The sequence below is a fragment of the Oncorhynchus clarkii genome, chromosome 17 (assembly GCF_045791955.1).
Source record: "Oncorhynchus clarkii lewisi isolate Uvic-CL-2024 chromosome 17, UVic_Ocla_1.0, whole genome shotgun sequence".
Taxonomy (NCBI): Eukaryota; Metazoa; Chordata; class Actinopteri; order Salmoniformes; family Salmonidae; genus Oncorhynchus; species Oncorhynchus clarkii.
Genome location: NC_092163.1, coordinates 13,158,112 through 13,178,050, shown reverse-complemented (window position 1 = coordinate 13,178,050; position 19,939 = coordinate 13,158,112). Strand labels below are relative to the sequence as shown.

The window sequence follows — 19,939 nt, the reverse complement described above, 5'->3', positions numbered from 1 at the left end:
GGCCCTCCAACACCACTTCCAGCAGCATCTGGTCTCCCATCCACTTCAGAAGCAAGCCAGCAGTGGTATGCTACTGGCATCTTATCACAGCACTGGTAAACCAAACTATGGTTGAATAACTCCCTAACCAACATGGCTGATCTTTGGACCGTCACAAGAAGGTTCAAACCATTATAGTATTCAAGTTCTACGCTCGGCGTACCCCGGGCCAGGTTAATCGAATTCGCCCAATGTGCCTCCTTGAAATATCAAATTACGCTGTAGCAAGGAGGCAGCGCATGCGTGGTCTTTCAGTGCGTCCGGTAGAGCCGTAAACTAGTTTGACATTTCGCTAAGATTAGTGAAGTGAACAACACACGTCTACGCTTATGTTTTTACACGAGTCCGGTCGGAGGAATGAACGAGATTTTAGGTGTGGGTCTTAAAATGGGATTGTTTTTGCACGTTGTAGCTGTCAGCCCCTCCGACGCGACATTAGACGAGGTAAGATTTGGACTCAAGTCTGCCAGGATTTGTTTTTGGTTCGGGTCGTGCATGTTTATTTGGGTAGCTAGTAAAGTTGCATATACGGCTAGCTACTTTGTTAGGTAGCTAGTTATTAATTTGGCCAGCTTTTTTCCTACACGTTTGCTGGCTAACTAGTCTCGGTTGGGTATAACTTTATAACTTCTAAGTTCGACCGCTGTAGCTAGCTTTAGCTATCGTGCTAGCTAGCTAGCTAGTTGTTCAGTCAGCTATTTAGTTGGCTTCACAGGCACTTGCTAGCTAGCGTTGACTGAACTCGACAAAGTATGTGCTGCTTTAACTAACGTTAGTTACATGGGCTACTGTTAGTCACTAACCTTAATAACCTTAGTGTTAAGCAAACGTCTCTAGCCGCACCCATTGACAGCTGTCTAATTAAATGGTTGAGTTATCAAATATCTCGCCACATACTAGCACAGCATTATCATCCTACTAGCCAACAAGTCAGGAGCTGTCTTATTAAAAACAATGATTAATTGATGTTTTGTTTATATATTTGCATTGAAACTGCATGTGTAAGTGCTGTTTTTTAAACGTGTTGGCTGTTGTAACGAAAATGATGAGCGTGCATCGATGTGACCGGAATCTGCGTTATGATTCTGAACAGCCAGCTAGTAACAATGAGGAGATTCGGTTCATCTGGCACGGGTAGGCGTGTTTTGCATAATGTAAAAGTTGATTGTATTGGTTTTAGGACCGGGCTGCCTCCCGGGCATGAGCCAGATGCTCCAGTCATAGCTCACTTTGAAGTCGGCTCAAATAAACGGCGTAATTAAGAACGTGGTGAGATTGCGATTTAACATGCGAAGGTGTTCGCTTTTGATAAAAAATATGTATCTGCCTTCCCAATGAAAACAACTAGTTTTAAAGCACATATTTTCTGGAAAAGAGGTATGTTTCTGGACGATGCACCAGGACCGAGTAGCGCAGATTACTATTCCATTTGAGAAAGGAGCTCTTCCCTCACCGTTTTGCCCGTTCACGTCACCGGCCATAGACCGGTGCCCCTTGGCTCAGCATAATCGAATCCACCCAATCACAAGAAGCTGCAATGAAGGGAATCGTGGGTGTCTCGTTTCAGCTAGTGTTATCTTGTTCTTTATGTGTGTCTTGTTTTCAGGTTTTTTGACTGATTTCATGTCAATGCTAATATGTACAAAACAAATGTTTGCTACCTAACCAACAACTGTAACGATGTATTTGAGACAAGTGCTCATTGTGCAAATGCATTACTTTTCCAATAAACGTTGCACACGCGTCGATTTTTGTTGCTAAACAACCAACCTGCCTGTACTGTAATTTACTTTATGGAATACACTGAAGTAGTTTACGGGGATTCATCATCGTTCATGTCCCTGTAGTCATTAATACAAGAGGTTATCAGTGAAACAGATTAGCTATCGCTGGTCTTAATTCGCAGGTTGACGTTTATTGGGATGAGGCAGAACTGAGCTATTTCCGCTAGATGGACAATCTGCAAAGTCAAAATTGTAAAAATTGATGAAAACACATGTGTATGACTTTGTGGCTGTGCCAGCTAGTTACCACTCTGCAGAGCTGCCTCCAGAACAAAATTCATATCGAAAAACGCTAACCTGCTCTTGTGCATTCAAGACCACTGGAAATGTTTTGGGGTAAAACGACGTCACATCGCGACGTCAGTGATCTTCAGGTCGGAAAGTCGGAGCTCTAGAAAGATGCGAAGTTGGATGACCAATCAGTTGGAGATCTTTTTTTCTTTTTTTCCCCCATTTGTCTTGAACACACTGAAGTTGGACATTTTAGAGTGCCCAGTTGTTTTGAACCTGGCTTAAATTCAGTCCATGTCATGACACACAAAGTCCCCCCTCATATACAAGAGCATTGTAAGCATTTTGTTATCATTAGATAATGAGAGATATCCCTGCAAAAGGTTCAGATAATTATTACTACAAGTAAAGTTATTTAAGTTATGGCCCATTTTATACAAAGACATTGATATAGAAGCCAATCATAGCACTCCTTTTGGGTAATTCTCACAACTGGCATTCAACCCCAAAAATATTATATATTCATGTTTATATTTTTCAATATTCATATGTGAAAATTGTAATTAAAGTACCACTCATATTACAGAGCAGGCAGTAAAGCTTTGACACCAATTTTTCCTTTGTAGTGCAGTTTAAACATTATGGAGTCTTAAAGAAGGCCTGGTTAATGCCAAAATGTCACATGTTCCAACTTAAATTCATTATTTCTCAATTATGCTTCAAGATACAAATGTCAAATATACACTGATGGTACAAAATATGAATAACACCTTCCTAATATTGAGTTGCGCAGCCCCCTTTTCCCTCAGAACAGCCTCAGTTCGTCTGGGCATGGACTCTACAAGGTGTCAAAAGCGTTCCACAGGGATGCTGGCCCATGTTGACTCCAATACTTCCCACAGTTGTCAAGTTGGCTGGATGTCCTTGATACACACAGGAAACTGTTGAGTGAGGAAAGAATGCAGCAGTGTTGTAGTTCTTGACACAAACTGGTGCGCCTGGCACCTACTACCATACCCCGTTCAAAGGCACTTAAACCTTTTGTCTTGCACGTTCACCCTCTGAATGGCACACAAACACAATTCATGTCTCAAATGTCTCCAGGCTTAAAAGTCCTTCAACCCGTCTCCTCCCATTTTTATCTATACTGATTTGAAGTGGATTTAACAAGTGGCATCAATAAGAGATCATAGCTTTCACCTGGATTCACCTGGTCAGTCGATCATGGAAAGTGTTCTTAATGTTTTGTATAGTCATCTCCGTCAACAATCCTTCCTCTAAAGGACCCTTCTATGCATAACATTTTGTGAAAATCAAAAAAAATCATGGTTCATTTTTGTGAGGAATCACCCACAAGTCTAAAGTTAATTTAACAATGTTTTTCTTTATTTCTAGGAAGGGGGCTACAGCCTCTCGCAGATATCTGAACGTTCTCCCCGTTTGCTGCTACAACATTGAGATTTCATTTTGTATCTGGCATATTGCCTTAGTTCTGGGTGACTGAATATGGTCACCAGTTGCTGAGTGGAGGAGCCAATGTCAATCCCAATGTCTTGTTTAACCTCTGGATTTGTCAAGTTCTGTTTGAGAGAAATATTGAGTGACACAATACATTGATTGCATTGTCCTGCGTGGTTTTGGCCTAGGCCGACATCAGTCACCCTCATTTTTCAAACTCCCAAACTCTGTAGGCCGAGGCTAACTGACCAGGTGTCAAACCCAGGTTGTCCGTACATTGCATTTCAAGATTAGACGTGTAGCCTAATATCTGTCTGCAAAGACAACACAGATCTCTTGCAAGACAGATCTCTTACTCTTCACGTGGGAGTATTGTTGGCGAACCATCAACCAAAAATAGGCTAGTTCCCTGAGCACGTCCTCTTTTCCCTTTGAAAAGTAGTGCTGAATATGTGTGGTGGTCGAGAATGTTTTTTTTTTTTTGTCACCACTGTTCTGTTCAGCACGAACTGTCCCAACCTTGAACTTCAGACATATCTCTTCTAGAACACTGTTGCTTTACTTTCCCCTTGCCAGTCAGCTCTGTGTCAGTATTGAATCTGCAAAATAGGAAGTGAACTATGCCAGGGTTCTACACTAACTTTTTCCAGCTACCACCTTTTTCAGTTGGTGGCACCAGCACACGATTTAGTCACACCAAACTTTTCATTTAAAAAAAGATAATGGACAATGACCTGGCCGGTGTCCCGTAAAATGACTAGTCATCTTTTAAACTAGTATGCCCTTGTTCTTTGATGTAGATATATTTACTGTAACAGAAAAGAGACTTAAAATAAAATGCTAAATGTATTTATTGCAGATTTCAAAGTGGCATGTGTTCTGCGAAATCATCTAGAGGGCAGAATTTGAAAAAACGATACTTGATACTGTACCAAAACAATATCACGGCAAAAAAATTACATAATCCACAACAATTCTTAAAACATATTTGCAGACCATTGTTGAGAGAATTTGTGAAATTTAGATTTTTGTGTAATTACCCTTTAATTCAGGTGCTTACCAGCTAGTTGTGTTTCTGCAGCGCACTTGTGATGTTGTTTTCAAAACAAATGACCACTGGATTGATGCAAATAATCATGATTCTGCCAAGAAGGCATAGGCTACTTTGTAGTTAACTTTTAATTGTCTTTCCATCTACCCGAAAACAGTAAGGGTGTCATTAGCATCGCTAACGGCTACATAAAGTGGTAGACACATAGGTCCTACACGTACCACACACAGCAGGGATTGACATTCAGGTAAATTTGCAAGTGGAACACCGGGCCAAAGCCAACTGAAAGCTACTGACCCAATTTCGAGAAATACCTACACGGTTCAAGATTTGACAGGAAATCGAATGTTAAAATCAGCTGCTATTGAAATTATGCACTTATCATTCATTTGCGGCCTGAGCAAGTAGCCTATACAGGGTTCATACAGACACATTCAAGGACTTTTTCCAAGCACTTAAAGCTGCAAGATGTACGTTTTTGAGTGACCAGACCAAATTCGCATAGAAATATGAGTTAAAGATCCCTCATTGAAAGCAAGTCTAAGAAGCGGTAGATCGGTTCTATGTGCGCTATTTCTTTGCTTCCCGTTTTAAGTTTTGCTCTTGCGTCTTTTACTTTCAGTTTTGTACACCAGCTTGAAACAGCTGAAAATACAATATTTTTGGTTATGGAAAATATTTCTCACAATGGTTTAGATTGAACAATGATTCCCTACGCTATACTTATGTCACAAACTGAATTTAGGTGAACTAATAGAATTTTATCAACCAGGACATGCCAGAGTGATTTCTACATAGTGCATCTTTAAATAAGAAATGTGAAGGACCTACATTTGATAACGTATAGAAAAAAATCTAGGCAAAAAAGTGTGCATTACCACTTTTAAGATTAAGGAATTTATTAAAGGCCTTATGCATTGACATTTGGGTTATTTTGACCTCCTAAATAGTCATGTTCCCAAAGCACACGCTAATGAAGTCTGGATTAAATCAACTACCATAACTTCAAGGACCAAAGAGCATAGACGTAGGGCTCTCCAACTCTGTTCCTGGAGAGCTACTGTAGATTTTCACTCCAACTCTGTTCCTGGAGAGCTACTGTAGATTTTCACTCCAACTCTGTTCCTGGAGAGCTACTGTAGATTTTCACTCCAACTCTGTTCCTGGAGAGCTACTGTAGATTTTCACTCCAACTCTGTTCCTGGAGAGCTACTGTAGATTTTTGCTCCAAACCTAATCTGGTGCACTTGATTGGAATAATTAGCTGGTTGCTTAACTGAATCCGGAGTTACCTGGAATTGGAAGTTACCCGGAAGCGAAAACATTGAGGAGAGTAGCTTTCCAGGAACAGGGTTGGAGAGCCTTGCTCTAGAGGAAATGTCTGATTTTTAAAGTCAGACTTCCATGGTGACTGTCGGTCTTGGCTCCACGCAACGACCAGCAATTTGAGCTCCGCAAGCTCTCTGCCCCGACAGATTATCTGTGGGCTATATGTGTGTAGCGTGTGTGTGTGGTAAATAATCAACATATCGAACAAACAGCTTCGGAAATCCATCTTTTGTTTTCTATAGATCAATTATATAGCCTAGATTAAAATAGCGTTATAAAAAAAATAATCACTGGCCCAAGCAAGCCACTGACGGTGCTTCCTAAACCTCCCCTGTATGTCAAGCCCTGACACACAGACTGGGGCATTCCTGTGCCATTGTTGCCTCTTCAGAAAGCTATATTTCTGCTCAATTGCACATTACTGTTTGAATACATCCTGATAATAATAAGAAAGCTAATAGTGAACCTAATACTAACGTTACCAGGTAATAAAACCTCTCCGATTGTTTTGGCCGCAGTAGCGAACCCTCTATGCAATATGTCAGTCCAAAAGAATGCTATGCTGGTTGAGACTTCTTTGCCTGTCATGTAGCTTGCAGGCCTAAGAAAGACGCAGTTGGGTTTTCTTTTTCATTCAAGACATTTTGTAGTTTTTAGCGATGTGCCTACTAAGAATTTGAAACTAACATGCTTCTTTGCATGAAAAGGTAGAGATCCTCCATAAATAATTTAGCTTAGACACTAGTATACAGCATCAATAGTATGGCAGGTTTGTGCATATTCATGCCAGATCAAATGCTATATCATATGCACACGGTCAAGAATCCACTTAGTCACTTTTTAGCAGCTGTCCAAGAGAGAAAATGTTCTGATAGTCAAGCAGTGACACCGGACTGTTCTTGTATGTCTGGTTGTTTCAGCACCTTCTCATTATGGTCGATTTTACATTTAATTAATCTCTATTATGCCTGTAGGCTCTGGCAGAGTTAGTAACACAATCCACCCGTCCTTAATCTTCTACTGTAGTACGAGAAGGGATGGTTGTTCCATCCTGCAGCAGCCTATTGTCGAAGGCTGAGAGACTGAGGAATGTTGTCTGTCGAGATTCTTTGTTGGCTCAATGTCTTGTCTGATACGTCTCCTAGGCGATAGAAAATTAAGACGCCTAAAAAAAAAAACTTTTCATCTCTTAACCTTGGCTTTTTCATCTCTTAACCTTGGCTTTTTCATCTCTTAACCTTGGCTTTTTCATCTCTTAACCTTGGCTTTTTCATCTCTTAATCTTGGCTTTTTCATCTCTTAACCTTGGCTTTTTTATCTCTTAACCTAGGCTTTTTTATCTCTTAACCTAGGCTTTTTTATCTCTTAACCTTGACTTTTTTATCTCTTAACCTAGGCTTTTTTATCTCTTAACCTAGGCTTTTTTATCTCTTAACCTAGGCTTAGGCAATTTGTTGTCCAAATAGTATTTTTACATGGATTTGGCTTTAGTTTTTTTTTTTTCTAGGCCTAGCCTATCGTGCTAACTGGACTGGATCCAACATCCTAGCACAAATACAACAACAAGTAACAAAAACATCACGTCATAGGCCTAAGGGTTATATCTTTGCACTTCGGTTCTCGACAACAGCCCCTGGGAGCCGGGGAGTTCTTGATCTCCTCTAAAGCCAAAGGTCTCTGACTCGAGACTGTGTAATCTCCTCAGCGCAAGAACTGAAAATGCCTCCAAACCAAACAGTAGCTTAGTTTCTCTGCAGTTTTCAGCTTTAACCTGTTTGTTTTTTTGTGTGATGGGCTTATGCCATGTCATACAATGTAGTTGTATGGTGTAAACAATTTTGTGGGAGGTTGTTAAAAAGATACACTGTGGAAATGCTCCAGACTTTCCTAGTGGAAACGCATAGGCTAGTGTGTGCGTGAAGTTGATCTGTGGCTGGGTTTCACTATTCCTGTGTTATAACTGTCCTCACTCGGACACACAAACTCCGCCTGCCGTTTTGAATACAGAGGGTGCTCCACTCTTCATTACCATGCAGTCCTCTACTCTGGCTGGCAGCTCACACTCCACTGCCGCTTGGACATTTCCTTAGAGAAATCCTTGTCCCCTATTTTGCTTGGTGTGTGTGTGTGTGTGCGCTCTTTCACTTTTTTCATCTGTGGACTGGAAGGATAACGACCCTTGATTTGAAAGCACTTGCGCTCCTTGGGATTTAGGAATTTTGGACAGCTATGCCTCTCCAGCTGGAAAGGAAACGGGTATAGAAAACCTTGGCTAACATTTCTCCTCAGGATTTAATCCATAATCTAATCTTGTAGATAATGTGTAGCCTGGTAGGGGTTGCCTGATAAATCAATATACATTCTGAAGCCGTTTTTGATGAGAGGCTTCCTTGGCTGTCTTCCTTGTCTGGTTTCTGGTTTTTAGTTCATTCTTTATCAATGGCTATTCCTGCTGTCCCCTTGGAAAGTAGAAACTGAATGATTGAAAGAATGTTTGTATTGCCACTGATTTTTAAGTGTGTCTTTGATGGGTCAGGTTCTACAAGCTTCTGATGTAGGCTAACAGGCTAGTTCCTGTTTGACTGGAGGCACATTTAGGCCGTCATCTACGCAAACAAGCAGCTTGTACATTGTGTTTCTCTAGGCTAGACGAACTTGGTGTGTTTGTTCCAGTGTGGGCCATGTCTGTCTGTTCACTCTGTTGTATTGAATGTTGTATGAGGCTGAGGCTACTAGCGCCTGAATGGTAAGTGATGAGGAAATCTGAGCCGTGGACATTCTAGCAGCTTAGCACCCATGTATACGAGGGATGATTGAGAGGTTCAATACTACCACTTATGTCTGGACCTAGTTCTTCCAGACCCTATAGGTTACATTGAACACGACTAATCAGTTATTGATCTTTGTTTTTATTTTTTATTTTAGAGAGACTTATTTCATTATTTATTTATTCTGGTCAGGTACAGTATCTGTGAGTGCTGATAAAGCGACCTAGCCTAAACCCTAGAGGGCAACATACAAATATGAGTGATCACTAGTCTATCAACTGTCTGAACGTCTTGATATAGTCTATAGGCTATACTAACTAGTTGTTAACCAGTTGTTTTGATGAATACATATTTGTTATTCAGGTCCCGTACAGTTACAGTATCTATGAGAGTGTAGTACTCAGGTGACCTAGGTCTAATCGCCAGAGCAATTTCTGTAGAGAGAGCTCAACCGCTGTATGTTGCGATCTTATAGTTGATGTTTCAGTTAATGCTCCATAATGCTATCATGAGTTGAAGGTGCTACACACAGGATTTATTTTTGCGTTGTAATTTCAGGAGATGTCCATCATATATATATATATATATATATATATGCATGCAGTGATATTGTTTCACAGTATTACTTACCCATCAGTGTTGTGAATAGCTGTGATATTCACCCCATTGATTTCTCCCGCGGAGTGACATCGATTGTCAAAATAGGAACGCTGTTTTGACTTTGACTGTGTATTTAGTGGAAATGGAGTCAAGTGGCCATTGTAGAAATCACTTTTTTCCTGGTTGCTAAAATTCTACACTGTTTGCTCTATTTCAGTTTGTGAAAACAAGCATTAAAGTGTAGGGAATCATTGTGCAATCTAAATCGCTGTGAAATATACTTTCAACAACAAAATATATACACTGAAGAAAAATATGAACACGGCCTGTAAAGTGTTGGTCCCATGTTTCATGAGCTGAAATAAAAGATCCCAGAAATGTTCCATATGCACTAAAAGCTTATTTCTCTAAAATATTGTGCACAAATTGGTTTGCATCCCTGTTAGTGAGCATTTCTCCTTTTAACAAGATAATCCATCCATCTGACAGGTGTGGTGATGAGATCCTGAGGCCCATTGCCATTCAACTGCTGCTATCACCACATGTTTCAGCATGATAACGCACGGCCCCATGTCGCAAGGATCTGTACACAATTCCTGGAAGCTGAAAATGTCGTAGTTCTTCCATGGCCTGCATATTCACCAGACATGTCACCCTTTGAGCTTGTTTGGGATGCTCTGGATCAACATGGACAACAGCTTGTTCCACTTCCCGCCAATATGCATCAACGTCGCACAGCCATTGAAGAAGAGTGGGACAACATTCCACAGGCCACAATCAACAGCCTGGTCAACTCTGAAGGAGATGTCACACTGCATGAGGCAAATGGTGGTCACACACAGCAGATACTGACCGTTTTTTATCCAGTCCCTACTTTGTTTTTGTTATCTGTGACCAACCGATGTAGATCTGTATTCCCAGCCATGTGAAATCCATAGATTAGGGCATAAGGAATTTTATTTGAATTGACTGATTTCCTTATGAACTGTAACTCAGTAAAATGTTAGACCTTTTTGCATGTTGCGATTTTAAAACCATTTTTTTTTAATATATATATATTTTGTTCAGTATAGTTTTTCCAGCTGTTTGAAGCTGGTGGACCAAAAGTGAAAGGCTCGAGCGCGAGTCCCCGCCATGTTACAGGAAAAGGGGATGAGGGGGAGATTTGTTTTGAATGCAGCCTAGTGATGTTGCAATACACCTAGCTTCCACATAGGGAAGAAATTCTGAGAAATTCTAGGGGTAGCACCTTTTTATCAAGATGATGACTAACAAAAATGATCATCAGTATTTGAGTGGCGGGTGCTGGGTCATATTCACTAGGCAACAGACGGAAGAACACAGACTGACACGGCAAGAGACTACCTGGGCTTGTCCGATATGAAACGCTTATTTCCGTTGTTCATTGCAAAGGTTTCGCTACGTTGTGACTTAATGAATACGACCCAGGTGGTGGACATACGGTTTTTACACTCCTGTTATTGACTTGTCTCTTCTTGTCTTCCAGAGCCTACTGCACTGTGAGGGGCTGAACAACCAGAGCTACGTCTGCGAATCAGGACACTGCTGTGGGCAGTCACAGTGCTGCAGTTACTACTATGAACTCTGGTGTAAGGATTCTCTCTCTCTCTACGCTATCACACACACCCACACACACACTCTCTCTACCTCTCACTTTCACTCTCATTCTCCCGCTCTGAAATACATTTGCATTTTAGTCATATAGCAGTGTCCCCTCACATTCACCTGTACACCTGAACAGTGGTGGAGAAAGTACCCAATTGTCATACTTGAGTAAAAGTAAAGATAGATTCATAGAGAGTGACTCAAGTGAAAGTCACCCAGTAAAATACTACTTGACTAAAAGTCTTAAGTATTTGGTTTGAATTATACTTAGGTATCAAAAGTAAGTGTACATCATTTCACATTCCTTATATTAAGCAAACCAGATGGCACAATTGTCTTGTTTTTTTATTTATTTACGGTTAACCAGTGGCACACTTAACAGATAATTTACAAATGAAGCATTTGTGTTTAGTGAGTCGGCCAGATCAGAGGCAGTAGGGATGTTCTCTTGAGAAGTGTGTGAATTGGACCATTTTCCTGTCCCGCTAAGCATTTGAATTGTTACAAGTACTTTTGGGTGTCAGGGAAAATGTATGGAGTAAAAAGTATATTTTCTTAAGGAATGTAGTGGAGTAAAAAGTAAAGTACAGATACTTTAAAGTACTAAAGTAGTTTTGGGGGTATTTATACTTAAGTACTTTACACCACTGCACGTGAACATGCATGTACTGAACATACAGTACATGCTCTGAATGCACGCCACACATTTTTAAAAAAGACAAGTCAGTTCTGACACCCATTTTAAAGCTTATTTACTGTACTAGGACTTAGGTCCTCTGCATATCACTTCCTCCTCCTCCCCCATCCCAGGAGATAGGTCCTCTGCATATCACTTCCTCCTCCTCCCCATCCCAGGAGATAGGTCCTCTGCATATCACTTCCTCCTCCTCCCCCATCCCAGGAGAGAGGTCCTCTGCATATCACTTCCTCCTCCTCCCCCATCCCAGGAGAGAGGTCCTCTGCATATCACTTCCTCCTCCTCCCCCATCCCAGGAGATAGGTCCTCTGCATATCACTTCCTCCTCCTCCCCATCTCAGGAGATAGGTCCTCTGCATATCACTTCCTCCTCCTCCCCCATCCCAGGAGATAGGTCCTCTGCATATCACTTCCTCCTCCTCCCCCATCCCAGGAGATAGGTCCTCTGCATATCACTTCCTCCCCATCCCAGGAGATAGGTCCTCTGCATATCACTTCCTCCTCCTCCCCCATCCCAGGAGATAGGTCCTCTGCATATCACTTCCTCCCCATCTCAGGAGATAGGTCCTCTGCATATCACTTCCTCCTCCTCCCCCATCCCAGGAGATAGGTCCTCTGCATATCACTTCCTCCCCATCCCAGGAGATAGGTCCTCTGCATATCACTTCCTCCCCATCCCAGGAGATAGGTCCTCTGCATATCACTTCCTCCTCCTACCCATCTCAGGAGATAGGTCCTCTGCATATCACTTCCTCCTCCTCCTCCCCCATCCCAGGAGTTAGGTCCTCTGTATATAATTTCCTCCTCCTCCCCCATCCCAGGAGTTAGGTCCTCTGCTTTTTGCCTTGATGAATGAGCTACAACATGAACTGTGAACTCCGATTGGGATGTAGAATACCAATCGACACCATGGTACACTGTTGGTAGCAAAAGTTCCAATGTAGTTACATCCTTGCTATGGAACAACGTTTAGAACAAACCTGGAGGGTAGTTGGCCAATATCTATGGCTCTGCCTCCATGTTGTTACTGTGTAGTGGTGCACTATATCTCTCTATTGCATTCACTAGCAATTTGTCACTACTGGCATTCACTGTATAGGCACTAGATTTTTACAGTAATGTACTGTAGCTCTCTGTTGCTTTCAAAAACAATATGTCACTCCTTCTGTTCAGCAGTACTTTTACAGTAGTTTCACCATAGAGATATGAATAACACGTATTAACATATGTCTATGTTTCAGTCTTTCTACTGTGTCTCTGTCTCCGGCAGGGTTCTGGCTGGTGTGGGTCATCATCTTCATCCTGAGCTGCTGCTGCGTGTGTCACCACCGGCGCACCAAGCACCGGCTGCAGCAGCAGCAGCGCCAGCACGAGATCAACCTCATCGCCTACCGCGAGGCGCACAACTACACCTCCCTTCCGTTCTACTTCAGTAAGAGTCCCGCCTATCAGAGCTCCCCGTGTGGCACGGCGCGACACCCACAACACGAGAGAGCGCCGTGTTCTGTACACAGTGTCAGACTCGTGGTAGTCCATCATTGATGTCGTTACCGTCATATTGCGTTGTTGCACGGTGTGCTGCCCGTATTAACCGTGGCATGGTGTGCTGCCCGTATTAACCGTGGCATGGTGTGCTGCCCGTATTAACCATGGCATGGTGTGCTGCCCGTATTAACCTAACCGTGGCATGGTGTGCTGCCCGTATTAACCATGGCATGGTGTGCTGCCCGTATTAACATAACCATGGCATGGTGTGCTGCCTGTATTAACCTAACCATAGCATGGTGTGCTGCCCGTATTAACCATGGCACGGTGTGCTGCCCGTATTAACCATGGCACGGTGTGCTGCCCGTATTAACCATGGCACGGTGTGCTGCCCGTATTAACCATGGCACGGTGTGCTGCCCGTATTAACCATGGCATGGTGTGCTGCCCGTATTAACCATAGCATGGTGTGCTGCCCGTATTAACCGTGGCATGGTGTGCTGCCCGTATTAACCGTGGCATGGTGTGCTGCCCGTATTAACCGTGGCATGGTGTGCTGCCCGTATTAACCGTGGCATGGTGTGCTGCCCGTATTAACCGTGGCATGGTGTGCTGCCCGTATTAACCGTGGCATGGTGTGCTGCCCGTATTAACCATGGCACGGTGTGCTGCCCGTATTAACCATGGCACGGTGTGCTGCCCGTATTAACCATGGCACGGTGTGCTGCCCGATACAGCTTAGGAGGAACTGCACAGATACACAGCGTTATACTGGTAGTAGTCAACAACATGGTATTATTGCGCAATGCCCTTCTATTTCAGTCCTATCATTTCCGTGGCGCAATGAAACACGAGCACTAACGCTTCATACATACTCAACTTCAGTCTCAGTAGTTCTCTCCTTCTGCGTTTCTGTCTGACTACATTACATTGTTATTCCCCAGTGCTGAAGCTTACTCAAACATTGTACCTTAGGTGAATTTTTGTGGTTTTCCCTCTCGGCTAGGGGGGATATTTCTCAATGACAATTATTGCATCAAACAGAGTTTAGTCACTGCCTGGCAGCGCTACCTTGACTCAACTCCAGTCCTTTGTTTGAACTAGGAGTTGCGGTTTCGTTTTGATATGGGATGAAACACAGCCCTGTTTCATGCCCCAGATTGCAGGAAACCTTAACCACCGGGTCTTGGTTCAATACCACCGGGTCTTGGTTCAATACCACCGGGTCTTGGTTCAATACCACCGGGTCTTGGTTCAATACCACCGGGTCTTGGTTCAATACCACCGGGTCTTGGTTCAATACCACCGGGTCTTGGTTCAATACCACCGGGTCTTGGTTCAATACCACCGGGTCTTGGTGCAATGCCACCGGGTCTTGGTGCAATGCCACCGGGTCTTGGTGCAATGCCACCGGGTCTTGGATCAATGCCACCGGGTCTTGGTGCAATGCCACCGGGTCTTGGTGCAATGCCACCGGGTCTTGGTTCAATGCCACCGGGTCTTGGTTCAATGCCACCGGGTCTTGGTTCAATACCACCGGGTCTTACCACCGGGTCTTGGTTCAATACCACCGGGTCTTACCACCGGGTCTTGGTTCAATGCCACCGGGTCTTACCACCGGGTCTTGGTTCAATGCCAACCTTGCAACATGTTTTCCTTGCAATCATTTCCAGTTATGATTAACTGTCCTTTGTGTCCCTCTCTTCTTCACTTCCAGGGTTTCTTCCAAATTCCCTCCTACCTGACTATGAGGAGGTGGTGAACCGCCCTCCAACCCCTCCCCCTCCCTACAGTGTCTTCCATACAGTCAGCCCCATGCCCACGGACCCACAGGACGGCCTGGGACTGGGACACTGCCCGAGCATCCAGACCACTCCGGTCCCCCCAGTGTCCGACACCCTTTGCTCCAGGCCGAGCCTGGAAGAGCCCCACTGCATTGGGGCTCCCACCATTGGCTACAACAGACACAAGGTAGACAATAAGCCTCAGGAGCCCCAGGATGGTGGACCAGGGCTAGGACCCCAGGAGGCCTCTACAGAGGAGCCTAGAGGCCCAGAGAAGAGTTGCAAGGAGCCCCTGTTACTCAGGGACCTAGGGGGGCCCGAGAGCGGTGCCCATGAGGACAAAGATAATAGGGGGGCCCTTGGGCGGCGGCGCCGTTTCACGGGTGACTCGGGTATCGAGGTGTGCGTATGTGACCGTGGTGGTAGTACAAGTATTGGAAGCCAGGAGGGCAAGGAGCTGAGGGAGAAGGATAGCCTAATGGGGGAGGAGGTTGAGGAGCAGGAAGAAGGAGACTTCTGCGATGGGTGCGGTCATCCCGCTCCGGGAGTAGAAGAGGAGCTAGCCCTGGATGGACCCGAAAGTAGGTTGGAGTGCGGGTCGGCGACAGGATCCACCTCCCTGCCACCACCCGCCATGACACAACCCACCCAGCCCCCGGTGTGCCTGCTCCTCCACACCATCAACGAGCTTGAGGGGCCCCCTCACCATGGCAACAGCACAGAACCTCAGGGCTGAGCTACGCTAAGCTAAAGCACATCTTCACCGAGGAGGGAGAGAGAACCAGGAGTGGGAGTCAAGACTTTAGTGTGTGTGTGTGTGACTGTCTGAGATTGTGTGTGTGTGACGAGTAGGAAGTTGTATTTTATCCCAGAGTCTGGACTTAAAAGCCTGATGTTGATAGCTAAAGCCCCTTTGGCATACTGTAATGGTGGCCTTAACTGCAATGTACAAGGAGACCGGAGGAGAGGTTTAGCCTATCACCAACCTACCTACAGACTGCATAAATCTCCTCCTCTTGTCTGCCTTTGCCAAGAGGAGGCGAAAGGAGATTGTGTAAAGACTTATGCAAGCTGGAGGAGATTGATAGTCTGGTCAGTGGATGCTGACCTGACGTTTGGTGCGACTGCAGTATAGTGTAAGTACACACTGGTGCAACTCTAGCCTGGTCCCAGATCAGTTTGTGCTGTCTTGCCAACTCCTATGCTCAGTGTACCAAGCTACTGGAAATCATTGCAGCTACTTCCTGTGTCTGTTCACAGGAAGTAACATCCTGGACAAATACACTGAAGCGGTACAGGAACATTGTCGAGCAGTGCAGTGTGGATCGTCATGGCGACGATGTGTGTTTATGTAATGTGATAGTCCCAGTCGGTATGAAGTAGAACGTGGTGGCCCTGCCTGCCTGTGGGGAAAACAACCCATGGCTACTTTGGTTACCCCGTTGGCTCACAGCAAAAACTTGACCTTTTTCCAAAAGCTATTTTCTTGTCTGCTTGTTTTAGTCAATTACAAAAATACATTTAAGAAAAGTACAACGTGTGTAAAGATTACTATTCAACTTTTCCTGCTCCTGAGCGTTCTCACTACTTAGAAAAATGTAATGTTGTCGGGCTTCCCTCGTTTTCATGACGGCATTAATGTTAACCACGTGAGTGACTGCGTGCTAGCTAGCTACCAACCAGAACAGGACTCTCCAACCCTGTTCCTGGAGAGCTACCCTCCTGTAGGTTTTCACTCGCAAACCCAGTTGTAACTAATCTGATTCAGTTTATAAACAGCTCATTTTTAGAATCAGGTGTGCTAGATTAGGATTGGAGTGAACCTACAGGACGGTAGCTCTCCAGGAGCAGGGTTGGAGAGCCCTGAACCAGAACATTAAGCTAGCCAACACACACGGACTAGCTATAAACCTACAGGACGGTAGCTCTCCAGGAGCAGGGTTGGGAGCCCTGAACCAGAACATTAAGCTAGCCAACACACACGGACTAGCTATAAAGCTACAAGTAGTGAGTGGAGTTCCAAACGGACTGTACTAATCAAGTTAAATGTTTTACCTGTGATAAAATATCTTCCACACACGTAGCTAAAGTGTAGCCTCCTTTGACACTGGGTCCCCACAATTTCTCACTCTTCCACACCGAATAGCCTGAAGCCACAGGGACGCTGGCTCTATTTCCCTAAGTGGGAGCATCGCGAACCGTAGGTTGAAATTTTTGACCTACATTACATTTGTATAACAAAAAATGTACTACGAAGTTGGCTCTTTTACAGTCGGGGTCAATGGGGGAAAGAACGTTTGTTTTCCCCAGTTGGTGCGCATTGTCGAGGACAGTTAATTCTTATGACATGAATACTGACTCGGAGTATACTGTACAGGAAGAGCCTGACGCTAAACACTGTGTGTGTGAATGTTACTGTTCCACATAAGACCTTTCAGTCTTATGTTGTTTTTTACTCTCCTACAACCCTGTTGTCACAGGGACCCAAGTGCATTAACACATTTTGTGTGACACAATCGTTTTATTTTGCACATGAATATATGTAACTCTAATAATGGAGATAAAGAAATTGATCAAACATACAACTTTTTTTTATCTGTGAATCCAGTCTTTTTTTCTCTCCTTTGAATCAGTTACTATTTGTTTTGTAAAGGATGGTTTTCTAATGTGTCGTTGGGATGAATTCTACATGGGTAAAAACACAACGCTTACCACATACAGTATGGGCCTCTATCGGAGTCTAGGACGTGATTGGTTCTTCTCTTAGATATTGATTACATGATTGTAGTGTGCATCTCTGAGAAACTCATGTTTGCGATCGCCCGCAATGATTGTGCGTTAGTGAAACATACATGTCCGTAGGAGAAACGAACCAAGCTATCATAAGTGCTTTATATAGGCCTATTATGCATTTTGTAGAAACAAATATAATATTCTATAATTGTGGTACAACAAAGGTCAACTATTCTGCATTTTGGACGGATGTCTTTGTCAACTTGTGTAATGAAATTGTAAAGCTTTTGATCGACATTGGAAAATTGTGTATTATAATATCATACAACGCATTTATGAACCAAACGAGCTACATTTAAATATGTCGTAGCAAAATGTCAGTCTACAATCATTAGTTTTTTTAGTTAGTGAATGATTCATTTTTATTTTATTGTTGTGTATAGACTTGTTGTACTCTTGAAACCTTCAATCTCCTTCAATCAATCAAACGAGTGTGAAGGTGAAGATACAGGGAACTCAATGCACAGATTAAATGACCTATTGAATGATGTGACAATATTCTATTGTGAATAATGGACATCATGCCAAAGATATTATGCTGTTTCCACATGGGATGTAAGGTGGTTGTGCACATTTTCTGTTTTTTGTTCAAAAGGCATTTTATTACAGCAGCGAAATTGACACATGTTCAATAAATGTAAACCAGAAATACTTTTCTTTGCAGTGTTGTGTTCTTTGTTTGTGTTCCACGCGGCTGAATTGCTAAATGATTTGAAAGCTGCATTTTAATCAAATGGACGAGGTAAGGTGAGTTGAAAATCAGTGCTATAAGAAATAATATTACCTGTAACGTGTATAATTTGCTCCATTAACCCTCTTGTTGTGTTCGTTAATTCTGTGTTCCCGGTCCAAAATGACCGCCCCATTATAGCTGATTGTAAATCCATAATGATACATATATTATCACCTAATGTTGTGTTCGCTCTTTTAATCAACTTAAGTTCTTGTGAACATTACAAGTTTTGAACTTCTATTTGCTATTTATGGCCTGTAGACCTCATTGACCTGAACTCATAGAACTTGTTTTTGAGTAAAAAAAAAAAAAGCTTAATGAATGGATTATTTTGACTATAACAAATACTCAGATGAAACATTGTGCTATTTATCACACAAACTGGTGTTCGATTAGTTTCTGGATCTGTACACACCGGCCAAATCAAGAGACCCACGTCTTTCTACCTCCTTCCAGTTGTCTTTGTAAATGCGCCTCCCCTCCAAGTTGGTCATGTTCATCGCTATAGCTTCGATTGACTCTGTCAGAAACAGTTCGAAGCAGGATTTTATGTCATCAACCCGGGGTATGGCGTATCTCGTTGGCCCTGGGGTCATCCTGATAACATGTTCAGCTGACCTCTCCTCTCAGGTGGGGATGAAGACCAGGACAAATTCCCATTCTTTGACCAGAATGTTATTTTGTATTTTTTTTATTTCACCTTTATTTAACCAGCTAGTTGAGAACAAGTTCTCATTCACAACTGCGACCTGGCCAAGATAAAGCATAGCAGTGTGAACAGATGACACAGTTACACATGGAGTAAACAATAAACAAGTCAATATCAGTAGGAAAAAAAAGTATATACATTGTGTGCAAAAGGCATGAGGAGGTAGGCGAATAATTACAATTTAGCAGATTAACACTGGAGTGATATGATCAGATGGTCATGTGCAGGTAGAGATGCTGGTGTGCAAAAGAGAAGAAAAGTAAATAAATACATGTAACAAAAACCTCAGCAGGACCCTCTTCCTCATTACTGATTTGTTCCACATCGGTTGTCTCTTGGTCTGGATCATATTCTGTGTTGTCTTCAACTTCTGACACTTCCTCCTCTAATGCATCTTCACTGTCAGTTTCCTGGCCTCTCTCCTCCTCACCAGTGTCATGATCGAAGATATGATCAAGAGCCTCACATACAGTATATCGTTTGGTCATTGTGCTGCCACAGAATGAAATGAAATCAAATGTATTTATATAGCCCTTCGTACATCAGCTGATATCTCAAAGTGCTGTACAGAAACCCAGCCTAAAACCTCAAACAGCAAGCAATGCAGGTGTAGAAGCACGGTGGCTAGGAAAAACTACCTAGAAAGGCCAAAACCTAGGAAGAAACCTAGAGAGGAACCAGGCTATGTGGGGTGGCCAGTCCTCTTCTGGCTCTGCCGGGTGGAGATTATAACAGAACATAGCCAAGAAGTTAAAATGTTCATAAATGGCCAGCATGGTCAAATAATAATAATCACAGTAGTTGTCGAGGGTGCAGCAAGTCAGCACCTCAGGAGTAAATGTCAGTTGGCTT

The 19,939-nt window shown here is 43.2% G+C and overlaps 1 protein-coding gene across 1 annotated transcript; it reads left to right on the top strand.

Annotated features, from left to right (window-relative positions):
- The first annotated feature begins 278 nt into the window (after positions 1 to 278).
- LOC139370301 (WW domain binding protein 1-like) lies at positions 279 to 18,299 on the top strand. The gene is made up of 4 exons (XM_071109693.1): positions 279 to 483; positions 10,768 to 10,870; positions 12,854 to 13,015; positions 14,786 to 18,299. Exons 1-4 carry the CDS (start codon positions 397 to 399, stop codon positions 15,586 to 15,588), a joined length of 1,155 nt encoding a protein of 384 aa, XP_070965794.1. The 5' UTR covers positions 279 to 396; the 3' UTR covers positions 15,589 to 18,299.
- The last annotated feature ends 1,640 nt before the right edge of the window (positions 18,300 to 19,939 follow it).

What these genes read in the sequence shown, in the direction of transcription:
- LOC139370301 (XM_071109693.1), top strand. Translation starts at nt 397, where the DNA reads ATGAACGAGATTTTAGGTGTGGGTCTTAAAATGGGATTGTTTTTGCAC. An exon ending in TTACTACTATGAACTCTGGT is followed by an intron (nt 10,871 to 12,853) that starts GTAAGGATTCTC and finishes TGTCTCCGGCAG; the next exon opens with GGTTCTGGCTGGTGTGGGTC. An exon ending in CTCCCTTCCGTTCTACTTCA is followed by an intron (nt 13,016 to 14,785) that starts GTAAGAGTCCCG and finishes CTTCACTTCCAG; the next exon opens with GGTTTCTTCCAAATTCCCTC.